The 16,253-nt window shown below is 40.3% G+C and overlaps 1 protein-coding gene across 2 annotated transcripts in view; it reads right to left on the reverse strand.

The window, feature by feature from the left end:
• GLIS1 (GLIS family zinc finger 1) overlaps nt 1-16,253 on the reverse strand; it is a 258,432-nt gene that overhangs the window by 16,924 nt on the left and 225,255 nt on the right. For both annotated transcript variants that reach the window (XM_067535552.1, XM_067535553.1), the window contains exon 8: nt 8,308-8,458. In XM_067535552.1, coding sequence (XP_067391653.1) covers nt 8,308-8,458 — 151 coding nt within the window. The remainder of the gene's footprint in view (nt 1-8,307; nt 8,459-16,253) is intronic.

The raw sequence follows: 16,253 nt of genomic DNA on the forward strand, positions 1-16,253 counted from the left end.
AGTTGGTTAGCTACCGGTGCATAGACAACGTTGTATTATTCTCACAATTTACACAAAACATGTGTCTCAATGTTATTATTACATAAGAGTTTCTCTAGAACCTATTAAACTGTATATTAAACTGTACAGAACCAAGAATAAATATACAGCCAAATTGATTTTTCAAAACCTTCTGCAGGACAGGGATATTCCCCCCCCCATTCCCCTCTGAATTTATTCACATTGTGGTGGCTTGGAGAAGAAATGACCTTTATGCTTTGCTTTAGCCACACTCTGTTCGAAAACTCTCCTTGGACAAATTCTACAGAATAGCAAATAATAAAGCCACATTTTAGCCATTTTAAGCTAAGCTTCTTCATGGTCCATTACTCAGTTAATCTTTTTAATCTGTTTCTGAATATTGAAAATACAGTGCAACATGCTTAATTGGAAACTACTTGCAGGGAACAGAAAATAATGAAATTCACTTCAACCTAGGATGCTTTTTGAATAATAATTGAAGATGAAATCTAACCACAGCACAGAAATATCAAAGGCATGGATGTTTTCAATATGAAAAAGTGACTCACTGTTGGGTTTTTGAAAATCTTGACTGGCAGATTCCTCTGCTATACAATAGGCCTCAATCCTTCTCCCATTGATCTCCGTGGGCACAGGGTCAGATCCAAAGTGAAATACATCTGTACTTTATCTCAAATAAATTCTTGTGTATCTTTTGGTATCAGACTATACTTCAAGCTGTTTATCAAGTCCAGTCTACTACCACATTGCAAAATACGGTATTGGAGAACGGGATCCAACACGTACTAGTTTGAAGGAAAGATTCTATATAGTGCTGTGGTTAGAGGCACAATGTTATATTTAGTTACAAAAGCTGATATATTTCAGTGAAACCAGGTGCTACCATAAAACTCCTTATGCCAACTGTTTCATTCATAAAATCTTGCCTACTCAACAGTATAGTGACTTATATTATGAGACTGTCCAATTCAGTTCCAGAATCAGGAGATTATATTTTGGGGAGGGAAAAAAAAAAGGAGGGGGGAGAGTTAACACTGATTTTCATCTCTTCCTATATATTTAAAATGATGTGTAAAGCTCTGCTAATTTGGTTTTTGGATAGCGCCCAATCTCTTGCCACGTGTTTCTGTTCTGGGTCTTGCCCTATGGGAATTTCTGTCAGCACATGCTCAGGAAACAGTTATACCATTTAAAAAAAAAAAAAAACCCAACAACAAAAAAACCCCAGACTATCTGAAGTTTGGTGAACCTTGTACTAATCACTGCCAGGTGCCTTTAGCTAGTTCTCTGGAATGCATGGAATCTTTTTCCAACTCTATAATAAATCCTTCATTGTAGCTTACCTTGCTGGGAATCATTGCCTTTTATTATCCTTTCCTACGAATGACGAGCAAACAAATGACTGGGTTATAACATGCTGCACGTCTTACATAGACTGAGGCTGTGCTCTGTGATTGTAAGTTATTCCAGTGTGTTTCTCTTTTCTTGTTCTTGGGACACTGTGGTTATACTGAGAGTGGCAAACTGGGAGTCAGAGGCCCTGGCTCTGTCATGAACATGCTGAATGACCTTACACAGGTAATTTAACCTCTATGGCAGATCTTTAAAATGAGGCTAAGGAATACCAACCTTTGTGGGCTTCTGAAAACCCCACTAGGCACCTAAATATCTTTAAAAATCTGGCCATTAGTCATTCAGCCTAGAAGACTGGATTGCATAACCTCTCAAGATCCCTTCCAGCCCTCCATCACTATGGTTGTGTGATTTTTCACATCAGGACAAGCTGTCAGGCATTCTCTGTGTTTGGCTTACTTCTGAACCACTGAACTTGCTAAAAAGCTCCAAGAATATCAGGTTTATAGAGACTAAGTATACTGTTCCTCTGTTCCTATCGCAGAAAACATTAACTAGTGGTTACAGAACATGACTGAGAATCAAAAGACTTGGGTGTTAAAGACAGCTCAGTCAAAAGCTTCCTGAGCGATTCTCTTTTTCCCCCTGTAGCATTAGTAGTTCTTAATTTGAGATAGTGCCACTTACACCATGTCTCGGAGGCACGGATCTTTATTTGTTAGTGCTTGCTTTGAGATGCTAGGATGGAAGACACTGTCAAAGTGACATAAAAAATGCCAATCCCCCCGTTTTAGAAAAATATAACATTAAATACATGTCCACCTATGTCCAGGTACAGTCAGGAAAACATCGATGGATGCTCTCTCAGCAATCAGATGCTACATTTTTCTTAGCCAAATATTGAAGAAGCGAGGCCACTTTAATGCTAATTTTACTAAAAAAAGGATAGGCCTGCCTGGATATGATTATAAATGAACTCTGATCACATTTTCTAGAATGAGATAAATGACTTGAGATTCGAATCCAGATGCTTTTAATTACTGTTTTTCTTTGTTACATAAACCTCAGCCCTGCACCTGTACATTGTTCTTCTTTGGACAGACGTACCGATGCCCCTTTTGCGTGCTCAGATCCATAACACTGAGATAAATTATGATGGGTTCTTGGCTACTTCCATTGAAAATGTTTTCAGCTTTCAGAGATATCTGTTTCTTGTTATTGGGTTTTAGTGCTTTTAAAAAAGAATAAAACACTGACTTGTGTATTCTATTATAAATGAGGAGTATTCCCAGTGGAATCCACAAACAATGAATGATATATTTTTCTGTTCCTAGCAACTATTATAAAAACTGTGTTGGTATTTCGTTCCATCCTCGAAATAGTAGAGACTTGTTTGTTTCCCACCACTATTCTATAATGGGCCAAATCTTACTTGCCTTACTCATGTGATCTCACTGACTTCGACAGGGTTTGGCCCTTAAACTGCAAGAAAGAAATAGCTTTTAAAACAAAAATCATCTGCAATACTTTATTAAAAAATTATCCTTTTCGGTTTTGTTTTTCGAGCCAATTTCTTAAATTCTATCATACACAACAATCACACTCCAGAAAACCATCCCAAAGAGTGAAATCCTTAAAGCCACTGCATGGATCTGATCCCATCTCACATGACATAACCCACCAAACCCTTCCAAACTCCTTCATTTACAAAACGATACCCGGTCTCCTCTTACCTCCTTGCCACAAAGCCAGGATACAATCAAAAAATTCCACACAGGAGAGCCCTATCTAGCCACCTCACTCCCTCTCCTGTAGACTTTCACCCCTACAGACATTGACTTTACTTTCCTGCGGTGCTCTAACATAATTCTGCTTTACAAAAAGATTAATCTTCTTCCCTAAACCCCATGCTACCACCACAACCTCAAAGTGGGGAAAAGAAACGGGGGCCCTTTTACATCTCAGGAGGGGAGTCTTAGCTGGGCAGTTCCTGCTTCCACTTACACTGCTGTTTTTGAGGGAGGGAACTTTTTGGGCCTCATTCTTGTTTGCACTATGTCCACTTCACACCTTAATGTGGGAGGCTCCTTAACACCACCAGAGTGGTGTAACGTGTCCACAGCATAAATGAGAATCAGGCCCAATGGATCTTCTCCTGCACATTATCATCTTAAAAATATCAGGAATATCAAGTCTGGTCTTCCATGGTTAAACAGCTATTAGCAAGCAAAAATAAACTAGCATTTAAAATGGTCTAACTAAAAATAGCCCCTCTCATTTGCTCAGCTTTAAGTCTTTTGTTTCTTGTGATGTCATAATCTCATTAATTCTTCAGTTGCCAGAGATTTTACATGCAGAGATGAACTAAATTGCTACAGGAATGTAAACAATTAGTGTCCCAATCCTCTCTGAGGGATACATCATCCTTACTGGTAGAATTGTCATTATTTTGTCAGTAGCCCTTGGCTTCCTCCAGGAATGTAAGTGCTATTTGCAATGTGGGATGCACATTACCGAGGTCACAGCCATGTGCAAAATGATTGGGTTCAAATACTTCAATGGGATCTTGCTCCAGCTCCATATATTGAAGGGAAATTCAGTTTTGCTGATCCATGGGCAAAAAATGTAATGGATCCTGAGCAGGAGTGCCAAAGCCTCATAACCTCCTGCTAGCAAGGCCTACAATTACATGATAATTGGTGTTCTTAGACTGCTAATGTATGCTGAATTATAAGATTATCTACTTTCCTTTTTAAAACCACATCATAGAGCTGTGGAGATTACACTACACTGTGTGGTGCTTATTATCTGCAGGGTGAACAAGATCTTGCAACAGTTTTACCAATTGTTCATAAAGTCTGAATGAGTACTATTCTCCAGTATTTTAGTGATCTCAACATAAAAGCATAGAGAACTGTATTTCATAAACCGCCCTCATTATTTCACAAACAAGACTCTTTTTTTGAATGTATTTGTGTGCATATTCTACAAAAGTCAAGAGGTGGGATATGTACAGCAAAACAGATGCATTGCCTATATTAGAAAAGTGCATTACTTTAACTAAATCAATATATCCATTAATCTAGTTAAACTGGTATAAACTCCTGATGGAACCCACTCAGACTGGTTAAAGCTTTGCTTATATTAATGTATCTATATATTCGCTATATAGAGATAAATTATATATATATCTATAATATAATCTATAATATAATGATAGATAAATACATATTTGCTATATTAATTTAATATATATTAATTTGCTTATATTAATTTATCAGTGCAAGTAGTGTAAATTGGTAGGCTAAACAAGATTGTGGGTCTACACTGGGGTGTCCACAAATTTAAAACTGGTTTAGTTATATTCATGCAAATCTTCTAGTTTAGACAAGGCCAGGCATAACATCAATACAGTTAAGCTTAAAGATTAATACTAGGAGTTGTTTTTCTATCTTCAGGGTACTACATATAAACATTTACTATCTTTGCAACTGGTGAAGTTAAACAGTTTTGACATTACTTATAGTATTTGCCATACACAACGTTAAAGTAACACTTCACTAACTGAAATTAAAAAACAAACAAAAACAATCTGGATCATTACAAAGCCCTACTTTCTACATGCCAAAATACTCCTAAACCACAAACTTCTACTTTAATTAATATTAGTATAAATTAACATAAAATTACTTGATCCATACCAGAATTGAGAAAAACACTAGCCATATCACATAAAGCCAGTGTAAATATATTTGGTAATGATGTCAGATTCTGTTAGACCATTTTCAAGTGAATTAGATAATTTTGTCAAACTATTTAAATGTCTTAGCAAACCATTGGGGAAAATTGAGTGCTACACTTGGTATTGACTTTGGCAAAGGATGGTGTAACAGTGTTTTGTTTTGGTTTTTTTAAAAGGCTTTAAATCAAATTCTGAATCTTCTGTCAACCTTGAGTAGACTATTTGTACTCTGCCCCGTGTAGCTTTTGGCATCTCATTTATTTGATGACTCAGTAATTACACTTTTTGATAGTAATCATTCTGGTCCATTCCAAAGACTTAAACTCTGGAATCCAATCTTGTCATCACATTGATTCACAATTTAGAAATTCTTTACATGTACTTAAACATGGATGCTGAGATAGGTGATGAATGAGGCAAAACACTGTATGTTTGTCAAAAGTGTAAAGCAGTTCATATAGAGAAAGGTTGTTTTGAAATGTTTATTTCTCTTTATATAGTATACATTTTTATCTGAATAATGATACAGAACTGTTAATTGACAAAGACAGACCCAACAATTCAGCAGCTCCAAGCATTAGATTAGAAAGTGTTTTTGTTGATTAAATTGATGAATACTTTTATTTAGCATGTTTCTGTGTAAAGCATAAGATTGAGATTCATTCAGACTATATTTTCTATCTCAAGTAAATGCTATTAAAATGGTCTTTATTTCAGTATGTAATGAAAATGCAAACAATTAAAATATAGCAAATGTATTTTATGGAGTAGCTAATACAATGCCTAAAATAACAGGTTATTTTGAATGTAATAAATGTTATTTTGAATATTGAAACCTCCCCGGTCATTATGTAACGAAACAAGAGGCTTTGTTTTAAAATAAACACTCCAAGAATATATTCCATTCTTAGTTTCTAACTGGTTCATAGTTAGAACCCTGTTATTGTCTCAGCCTTATATTATGTCATAGGAAATTAACTACAGTGTTTCTATGACCACTTTGCATGTCTTAAGTACATAAGCATTAGGAGATAATAAATCCATACACTCTGCTCACACAGGAAAGAATGCTTATTCAGCAAAAATTGAAAACCATTCTAATTTAAAACTCAGACTGTGACCAAAGTAAATGAATAGTCATCCGCTCCTGGCACTCATTAAGGAATCAAAACTTGTGTAGGAGGTTCAAATTAAAAACTGAACTGTCAGCATTTTTTTTACTCAAAGAGAACTGACTTTCTCAGACAACTCACAAGCGTCAATGAGAGTGAATCCATGCACTCCAGAGCATTCAGCTGTAGAATCTGAAATGCTGCTATATCACACTCTCACTTCAGCTATGTCTTTGGTTTTATTATTATTATAGAGGTGAGAAAATAAGTTCCAAATGTTAAAATGTCTTGAAAACAAACTCAGAATTCACCTGTGTGGCTGGCATGTTAATTGTTTCATACAGTGAAATGTTTCCTTAGTTTGGTTATACTGTTTTCTGCTGAGATTTTTGTTGCTAATTTCACAAAGGGCCCCCTCCCTGAATCGCCACCCAGACTCAGTCACTGGACAGCACCCTGAGGATTTACATAGAAGTGAGTTGGAAGAAGAGATCCTCCTCCTTCAGGTTTGTGTGCTCCCCTCCCACAGGGGGAGCAAAAATGGCCCTTGGACCTGCTTCATCATGGATTCTCTCACCCCATTCTACTGTCAGTTCCCACTTCCTCCTATAGGTACAGCGAGCCTTCATGGAACCGCTCCACAATTGGTAGGGGAATCTGTGACACCCACATGGGGTGCCCTACCTCTGGCTCAGGCTGGAGAACCATGCTGGGTTTGCTGCTGAGTACGGGAGAGGTGAGAACCAGATCTGTCCATCTTTTTTAACCAGCACGGAAACTGTTAAGGTGAAAATATGAGTGCAGCAAACACAGAAGTTTGACTCCTGCTTTTGGGGGGATGGAAAGGATGGTTTTGTGGAAAAGCCCAGGACAGGGAGGCAGGAGAGTTGGGCTCTCCCATAGACATCCTAATGTGACACTGGCATGTCTTTTAGGGACAGACTGGGTCAGGTCCTATTTTGGTGCAAAAGTGCGCGGGGCTGTGTGCGTGCTCAAGGACCTTCCCACCACCATTTGCCCCTGCAGAGGGGCCAGCCGTAAAGTGGCTGGGGAGTACAGGCACTCTGTGAGGTCAGGACTGCCAGTCTCCTCCCAAAAGGGGAAGAGGAAGGTACTTTTCCCCGTCCTCTGCACTGGTCAGAACTGCTGGCTGGATGCAGGGGAGGAGGAGTCACAGTCCACTGCAGTGTGCACTCGCCAAAGGCTCGAGGAGGAATTCCTCCTTGTCCCTTGCCACATGCCATTACTGTAGGACTGTGCCGCCAGGGCACAATTAAGTTCATAATCTCCCTGAGTTTCAGTTCCTCCAGCTACATATTGGCGTTGAGGAGGGAAGGTGATGGCACTGGAATGGGACTGAAGAAATCTCCATTAAATGCCTGGCACTGCTAAAGATCTTGGGCAAGTCTTTGTGCCTGAGTTCCCCATCAGGAAAACAGAGAGCGTGTTCTTGTCCCTGACAGGAGCACTGGGAACTAAAATTCATTAATATGTGAGGTGTTCAGGTACGGTCAATATGGGCACCAGATAGGCAGAGAGACAGAGCCCCTGCTTCAGAGGGGAATTGTGAGGCTTACAGTATTTCTTTAATATTTGTAAAGTGCTTTGAGAGCCCTGGATAGAAGATGTAAGATACTGTAACAACACATACGCTATTAATGCACCACATAACGAATGGATTCATGTATATTTCACTGCGGCGGATCCCATTCCGCAGCAATCCAACACAGCAGTTATGAGCCAAAGAGAGTGAGTCTGCAATCTTAAATAGCTCTCATGCAGGCTTTCATTCTCCGATTCTCTAAGTCGTACTCTGGCTTCTGTCATGGGGGTGGGTTTCCCACTGAAGTCAATAGGAAGAGGTTTTAAAAATAAAATTATTTTAATCTCTCAATGCCCATAGTCTGAAGAACAATCTAAAATTGTTTTTACAGCAAGCAAATGAAGTTGCGCAGTCTAGACCAGTTCTTCGTATTCATACCATACTCAGTAATCTTATCGATGCATTTAACGTAAACCCACTGACAGGGATGAAGTACATCTCTGTAGCATGCTGGCAGGCTTATTTAAAGTACATACCCTTCCCTGGCACTCTCCAAAGGTAACAGATGTGGGTGTGGACTGGCCAGGGTCGATTCCATTGGATGGTGTCTTGAGGGTATGTCATGAATAGATGGCAGGAGACCTGGTGATGATCCATTCTGGTTAGCGCTGGAACCAGTGTATATGCCTGTGAGGCAAAGAAACAAATGTAATTTTGCAAACTAAAATGAGAATCTTGAAGGAGAGCGAAGGTTTGTTTAATACCCTGTTAGATTAGATGTCTACCACTGAAAAATAATCTCTTTTTTATTAGAAAAAAATTGTTTGCCAACTTCTAGAGCACCTCCTCGTATGGAAGCGACCTTTATCTTAATTGAGAACAACAAAAAGCCCTTGATGAAATTTAACACAGCACCTTCATTCTTCTTCTAAATCAGAATCGAGTCAGCTGTGTTTCCTATGATCAATCATTTAAAATTACGTGTGTCTAATTTTCCTTTAGCTAGCACCAAATTAACTCCATTGATGCCCATGGTGTAAACCTAATGTGAGAACATTGTCCTAAGTCTTGCGTGTGGAAGCTGGCAGGCAGATCACTGATCTACAGTTCTGGTTTTTTGGGGGGTGAGAGCGGGGCAGGAGGGCTTTTTGTCATTTTGTATGAGGAAATCACCCAAAGATTTCCTGGCAGAGGTTCCACTGCAGCCTGTCATTGTCAGGTACAGAAACAGAGTTTGACTCCCCATGGTAAAGGCCTCAGGGCCTGCCACTAAATCTGGCGGAGCCCTTGTGATCTGTGCAGGGACCATGTACAGCTATTTCAACTCTGGTGTCCCAGCAGTGCCATCCTGGCTCTCTGCTAATGGGGCCATGCTACCACGGATGCCTTCAGGCTGTGGCTTCCCTAGAGTCTCTCATGAGAAGGTGCCTGTGGGAAAGTTCAGATTTTTGGGATCTGTTTAACTTTTTCATATTTCCGTGTAAGTTTCAAGGAGCATGAGGTGAAGTCAGCAGGGGGAAGATGCACATTTCCCTGGCCCGCCCTGACTCCAGCCCTTTCCCCATAGACCATGGACTGTGGAAAGCTGGCTCCATAGGGTCAGGGGGAGATCTGATGCTGCAGAGTCACAGGAGCTCCTCCGCTGTCTAGGAGAGGGGGAGATCTGCATGTGATGGACCCCATCAGGTGGAAAGAGCTGGGGCAAGGTCACTTCCCAGTCCAGATGCCTGAGCCTGCAACCTCTTACTCATGGGACTAGTACTCCTTTAGCAAATAGTTCAATTGACTGAAATGGGATTACTCTCCTGGGGAACAATTTGCAGGATCGGCGAGCAGGTGCTGATTAAAATACGTAGTTCCTTCATAACTCTACATCACTCCACCCAGAGTGAGTCCCAGGACCCAAGGCATTTTCTCTCCTACACAGAAAATGTTGGCGTTTTTGTACTTCATTTAGAAATCACTTCACCTTGGAAATAAATCAGCTAACTTTCTAGGAAAGCAGGGGTAGACATACTGAACCAATTTTAAAATAACACATCTTGAAGTAAATGAAATCTCAGTGAATTAAATTAAAAAGGAAATGAGGATAGCTGTTACGAGAAATCACACCCTCAAAAATGAGGACATCACACATCGGGGCTGTCAGCCTGCCGTATGTGATGAGGCATTTCAATAAGAAAAATTGTATGACTACTTGCAGGTTGCCAAGGAGACAAAGTGATGTTTTCTTTAAAGTTACGATGAATTTCTTGGGCACATTTGGAGGTCGCACATGATCTATTGAATGAATTGCTGCAATAGGTACCAGGCAGACTTGCTGCCTGCCTGTTATAAAGACAGGTCCAGATCCTCTGAACACTTACACACAGTCCTTGATCAGAGTTCATTGAAATCAATGACAGCCCTTTCATTGACTTCAGATAAGGCCTTTTTAGCAGCCCCACTGAGCTGAAAAGGACTACATACATGCCTGTTTGTAAGAAGAGGACTTGTTAGCAAAGCCATTTGACTCATACCATGTATGTTATTATGTGAGAGAGACCTTAGGAATACATGAAAGCGTATTTCCATCTGTGAAGAAAATAGCTTTATATCAACTTTCAATTATTCTTGGCTTAAACAGAATGCATGAACCTCTTCCACAACAGATGACTCTACCTTTGTTTCTGTTGCTTTATCAGATGTTTATATGTTCAAGAGTGCACTTTTTTGGTTAAAATTTGGTTATCAAGTTATGTCATCCACATACAGATGATCTACCTGTATTTAATCACAGACATCATTTTATTACATTTAATTACAACATATATTTTTAAAAATGTCATTTATAAGCTTCTCCTTGCTGGTGCCTAGTTTCACACTATATAGACTTTGTATGACTCTGATCAACTGGTTCATTTTATTGAGGGTTGAAAGGAAAAATATTAGCAAACTCAAGCCCCAATCCTGTAAAGACTCTCAAACATGGTAATGAGAAAACTCTCATGCTTACAGTTCAACAAGTGCAGGCTTGGGACTGTTGCAGGGTTGAGGCCCTTTGTGATGTTTTTTATGATTTGGAAAGTGATTTGATTAATGAGTTGAAATTTTAAATATGAAGGGAAATAAATGATTTACTGAATTTGTTTCTGTTAAATTACAATGACTGTATCCATATACACTTTTTAGTTTTAAACTGATATTGGATTACCTCTCTCTGTTTTAACTATAGCATTGTATATATTTTTTCTTTTAAATAAAATTTTGAGAACCACATTCATTCATGTATGCCTGTCTGGGGTTGCTAGAAAGATTAGGTTTTGAGTTTGGGTAAACTGATTTAAATTTCTCTTTCTGTAAGATCAATATAATAATAATAATAATAATAATACAAACTTTCTGTTTCTAAACAGAAAATCTGTTTGAAGTGTTACACAGGACCTTGAATGCATTAAATAAAAAATCCAGGCCAAAATTACACATGAAAGAACGCCATTTAAAAAAAAAATAGCAGCAGAGATTTGAGACTTGAAAAGTAGCTATTGCACATACATGATACTTACTGTCCATAGCAATTTAAATTTTTTCTTTTGCCACCATGAATCCATAATACACAAGATTCTGACGCTGCTCGCATTGACTTCAATGGGAAGTTTGCCTTCCAATAGGACAAATCATCTCTAGGGTTCCGATTTTTGGCTTTATTGCTCCCGTTGAAGTGGTAAAGCTCCCATTGACTTTAGTGGGAGCAGAGTTAGGCCGATGCTGAGTAAATGCCCAATAAATGTATACTGTTCGAGATATGCTTTTGTATATTATTTCTGACAGCACCCACATGCGTGCTAAATTCCGCACAGACCGACACAGAAACATGATGCCTACCCTGAAGGGCTGACAGGCTTATAACAGACATGATGTAAGGAGGGAATAACCAGACACTAGGGAGGACTGAGTCCTTTCCCTTCCTACTCTTTTAGGTCTCCCCTCCCCACCAAGCGCACAGTCCAGGCAAACAGGTGGAGTCTGCTGGGAAACAGAGAGCTGAGTGTCATTTGTGTACTGATGCTACCAACCTCCAGACCCTCCCTCTGGCATTACACAGATGTAGAACTGGTAAGTGAGAAGTTCGATCCGTATGGAATCTGAGAGCAAGCTCTCTGGGCAGATGAGGAACTGCTCAACATCCACACCTGCTTGTTTCTCTTAGATTAAAGCGTGGAACCATAAAGCAAGATTCCATCCACCTTCACAAGGGTCTGCCGATGAGTCAAAAACCCCTCGTGAACAACAGTGTCAAAAGCCGACCTAACTGAATTATCTGGGACACATGATCTTTGCCCATTGCTAGAGGGAAATGATCAACCAAGCCAAGGAAACCAGCTCTGTCTCAGTATCTAAAACCAGACCGAAAAGGTCTGGGAAGTTCAGATGCTTCCAGATGATGCTAGAACTGGTTTGTTGTCACCTTCTCAGCAACCTTTTTTCAATATAGGTTAATGGCAGGAAGCCGGTCACTGTTCTAGCGATGGTTTCAGATCCTCTCACTTTATAACATACCAGTATTCGCACTGCAAAAATCTTCCTATCAGTTTACACATTTGTTGGCAGGTTCAAGCTATGCCAAATGCTCATTGGATATGGACTTGGAGTCAGAAGATCACACCTAGATGTGCTTTCTTACAATTCAGATTTCAGGTAAACTGGGGGGACAGCGGAGAGCAAAGTGCAGCTCCTGTTCTGTGAACAAACATAGAAGGTCTCGCTCCACAGCTGAGACTGTCACTGTGTTCACTGTCAATAATCACTTAAAATTAAAAATTAAGTGAATGATAACTTTATCTTCACAGCAGCTGATGAACATCCATGAATAGTCTACATTCCTGAACTGAGCTTGGCTTAATGGCTTTCTCATGGGCTGTCTTATTGCGTCAACTATTGACTATAATTTCAGTTCTTTGCTGGGTCTGGTTCAAGGAAGGAATAACTTTCTTCCTTATCGGCTGTGCACTAGTGAGCCTAAGAAGTGTGGCCTGGTCTCAGATCTCATTCAATTAAAAGCCAAGGGGTCAGGAGGATGCTCTGCACCTCCCAGGATTGGAGCCACAATAATTAAGAACAAATCGTAAACGTCTATGTGCCCCCGCAGAGAAGGAGAGGGACATAAAACCACCCACCCCTCACTGCCCCAGGTGGCCCTAGTGAACTGAACGTGTTCCATGGAGCTGTTCTTCCCCCTTCACGCCTGTGGGTGAGAAGTGTGTAGACAGGGGCAAGAAATGGGCAGAGTTTTGACTCTGGCTCCTTCAACACGCCAGTCAGAATAGCTGGGATGTCCCCTCTGGGTAACTAATCTGTCACCGGTATGAACCAGAACAGATGACTTCCCACTGTGACTCCTGGGGCAGTGCATGCATTGCCCATCCTTCCCTCTATGCAAAGTCACTATCTAGTCGCCAGGAAGATTCTTCAGTAGCTAGGGAAAAACAAGGATGTAAGGATTAAATGTGCTTAAAGGTTGGAAGATTTCCCTGGGACTTTGCACATTTCTTGAACTTGTAATGCAGGAAACAGAAACTTGGGTTGCTTGATTTCTTGAACTATGCAGAGCTTGGGCGTAGCAAGAAAGCTGAAATACAAGAAATAATTGACACTACTGTTCACTTTTCTAGCATGGGGTTTCTGCCTATAATTAGGAGTGCTTTCAGGGCCATGTGGCACACACAATGGAATAGACGAGTTACTAGTAGATTCCATGTTAGGCCGCACCAAGAAATTAGTCATTTCTGTTGAGTCATTGTGAAGCAAACTTCTATTTGTTTAAAGTGAATATGTTTGTATTTATTTTGTTACTGCAAAAGAAAGCCACTTTGAAAGAACATTAACTTTATTTCCATTGCAGCATTAGGTGTTATTCTGAAATATCAGCATTGCTCAATGGAATTCATTTTAACCATCGAGTGCATTGAGCTGCATGCTTTCACATCAGGTTCAAGACATGCTGGAAGTTTAGATTTGCTGTCATTCTGATGCCTTGATTGTTTCCTCAGGCAGACCCTCCCACTGATGTTATTGGAAGTTCTGCCTGTGTGAGGACTGCAAGAGCAAGCCCTTCACTCTTTGGGTTAGTCATGACATTTTAGGCAGCAAATTGCTACGGAAGAATGCAAATGTACAGTATTGCATGGTGAAGCACCAGGTAACTGCTTGTAAAGTGGCATGTGGCCAGAGGGGCTGAACAGAGGGGAATTCTTGCACCTCTTGTGCTCGAGGGATAGAGGCTCTATCTAGCCTGAAAATTACAAACTCTGAGCTGCTATTCCAGCTCTGGCTATTCCAGCTGGGATAGTGCAGCCTGAACAGGTTGGAGGTGTGAATTCCATCCTCCAGCCCTGGTAGAGTCCTCCATGTGAAGCTGTTTTTTATGCAGGAAGGGGAGAAAGTGAGCTCTCTGGGGTAGGGACTGTGTCTTCCAATATGTGTGGATAGCACTCAGTAACCTGATGATAATCATGATAATAAATGAATATCAATCTCTAGGGATAACAGTTGACCATGTACGGCCTTATCCTGCTTCCTCTGAGTCAATGGAATTTTTGATGGAAGCAGACTCAGATATGCATTCTGCAAAATTTCATTGTCTCACCTAGAAAATCTGTATGGATGAAAAGCGCTCTGTAACCTTGGAAAATCTCCAAAAAGGCTGCGATCTTGTCTTTTCTCAGTGTTGCTAAAATGTTTCTTCCAGTTTCACGTTTTTTTTTTTTTTTTTTTCCAGGAACTGTGCATCTCAGGCCTCTTAACACATTAACCACTTCAGTTTATAAATACATGTCATCCATCAAAATTTTAAACGGTTTAACCTTTAGCCTTAACATCTGTTCCCAAAACACAGCTCTGAGCATCTGTGATTAGTGCCTTTTCACAGTGTTTGCCAAGTGAGAGCAAAAATCAATAATAAAACCGCAAGCCCAGATAGGACTTGGATGGAGATAGAAGCAGCTCGTAACCCTCCCCTTGCTGTAGACGATGCTTGCTCTCTGGCCACAGTGCTCTTCTTCCAACAATCTCTGTGGCATATTTGAGGTTTAAATGAAGCAATAATGAAGCAACCCAGCAATGGAAATAAAAAGGAACGAAGTCTGAGCATCTGCGTACTATGGATTCCTCTTCATGCCACAGAGCATTCTTTCCCCGTACTATCTGCCATTGGCCTTAGCACAAGCCTGCTTTGAAGTCGGACACAGGGGATGGGAACTTTTTAAACATTTCATTTCTGCATTGTTGGCTTTCATCTCTGACATACTTAAAATATGCTGCAGCTTTAACTTGGAAAAAAAATAAAAGTCCACAGTAATTCAAGTAATCCCAGAGGCCCAGGGCTCTGCACATTAATATTGTGGTTTCTTTGAAAAAATACATGAGCATTTTCAAGTGGAATGAAAAGGACATTATATATTTGTCCATGTGGTGCACTATATACCACGCTGTAACCCGTTTTGTCCTGAAATATTACTGTTGCTTATTTGAAAAAGTGAACATAGCATCACAAACTACAGGCGACTGTGTGAATATCCTTTTGCTTTGATTCTGTAATGCTCAGCATTATATTATATATGCTCTAAATGATGATGGAACATTTTTGCCACTGGAATGGTGGGCCAGGTAACATGAGGTAACTTCTGTAAAACAGGCTCTCCACCTTGATTTATTTCCTCTGTCTCTTTCTCATACGGAGTATGTGATGGGGTCTCATATGGAGTAATCTGACCTGGCGGAAGCATAGGAGGAGATTTACTAAAACTAGATTTTGAAAACACCCCGATGACAGATTAATTACTGTTAGCTGAGAAATCATTTTGGGGACAGATTGGCATTATTAAGAATCATGGGATATTCATGAACTAGAGTAATTTTACCTCTAAGACTGTGACTCATAAAGCCAGATTTCCAAAAGAGCCAAGCCTCCATTTAGACATCAAAAAACAGCACTTGTCTGACACTGTGAGGGCAGAGACAGCATCAACCCCCTGGAGGGTCAAACATCAGGTCTGATCTGAAACGCTGTGTGTCAGGGAGAAAGGGATGAGGCTTTAACAACTTGGAGAAATATAAGCATCCTTTTCTCTGGTCTTTCTTCTGTAACTTCCCCAGGGGTGGGGCCAAGCTGGGCAAGGTTTAGGGGTCTCAGGCTTCAGGCTCAGACGCTAGGTCTGGTCTCTGAACCATTTATCTGGGAGCTCAATTTTCTCCCTGTTTTCGAACACATTTTGTTTTACTGAGGACCTTTGGGATCTCAGACTGTTGCTGGGGCTATTCATTGCTGTCCAACCCGAGGAGGCGTAAATGATCCTTCAGTTTCTGAACAGAGGAGTTGAAGTGGGTGGGGAAATCCACACGGGGCTCTCAGCTAATGGCACAGACCAAGGGGCCAATCCAGGAGGTGTTGCCGGTGCAACGAGTTTGAAGATCCCAGGTGATAAAATTAAATTAAAATTAAAAT

This window comes from Emydura macquarii, unplaced genomic scaffold (assembly GCF_026122565.2).
Source record: "Emydura macquarii macquarii isolate MOO-44397 ecotype Brisbane River unplaced genomic scaffold, CSIRO-AGI_Emac_v2 contig_3506, whole genome shotgun sequence".
NCBI classification, from domain to species: Eukaryota; Metazoa; Chordata; order Testudines; family Chelidae; genus Emydura; species Emydura macquarii.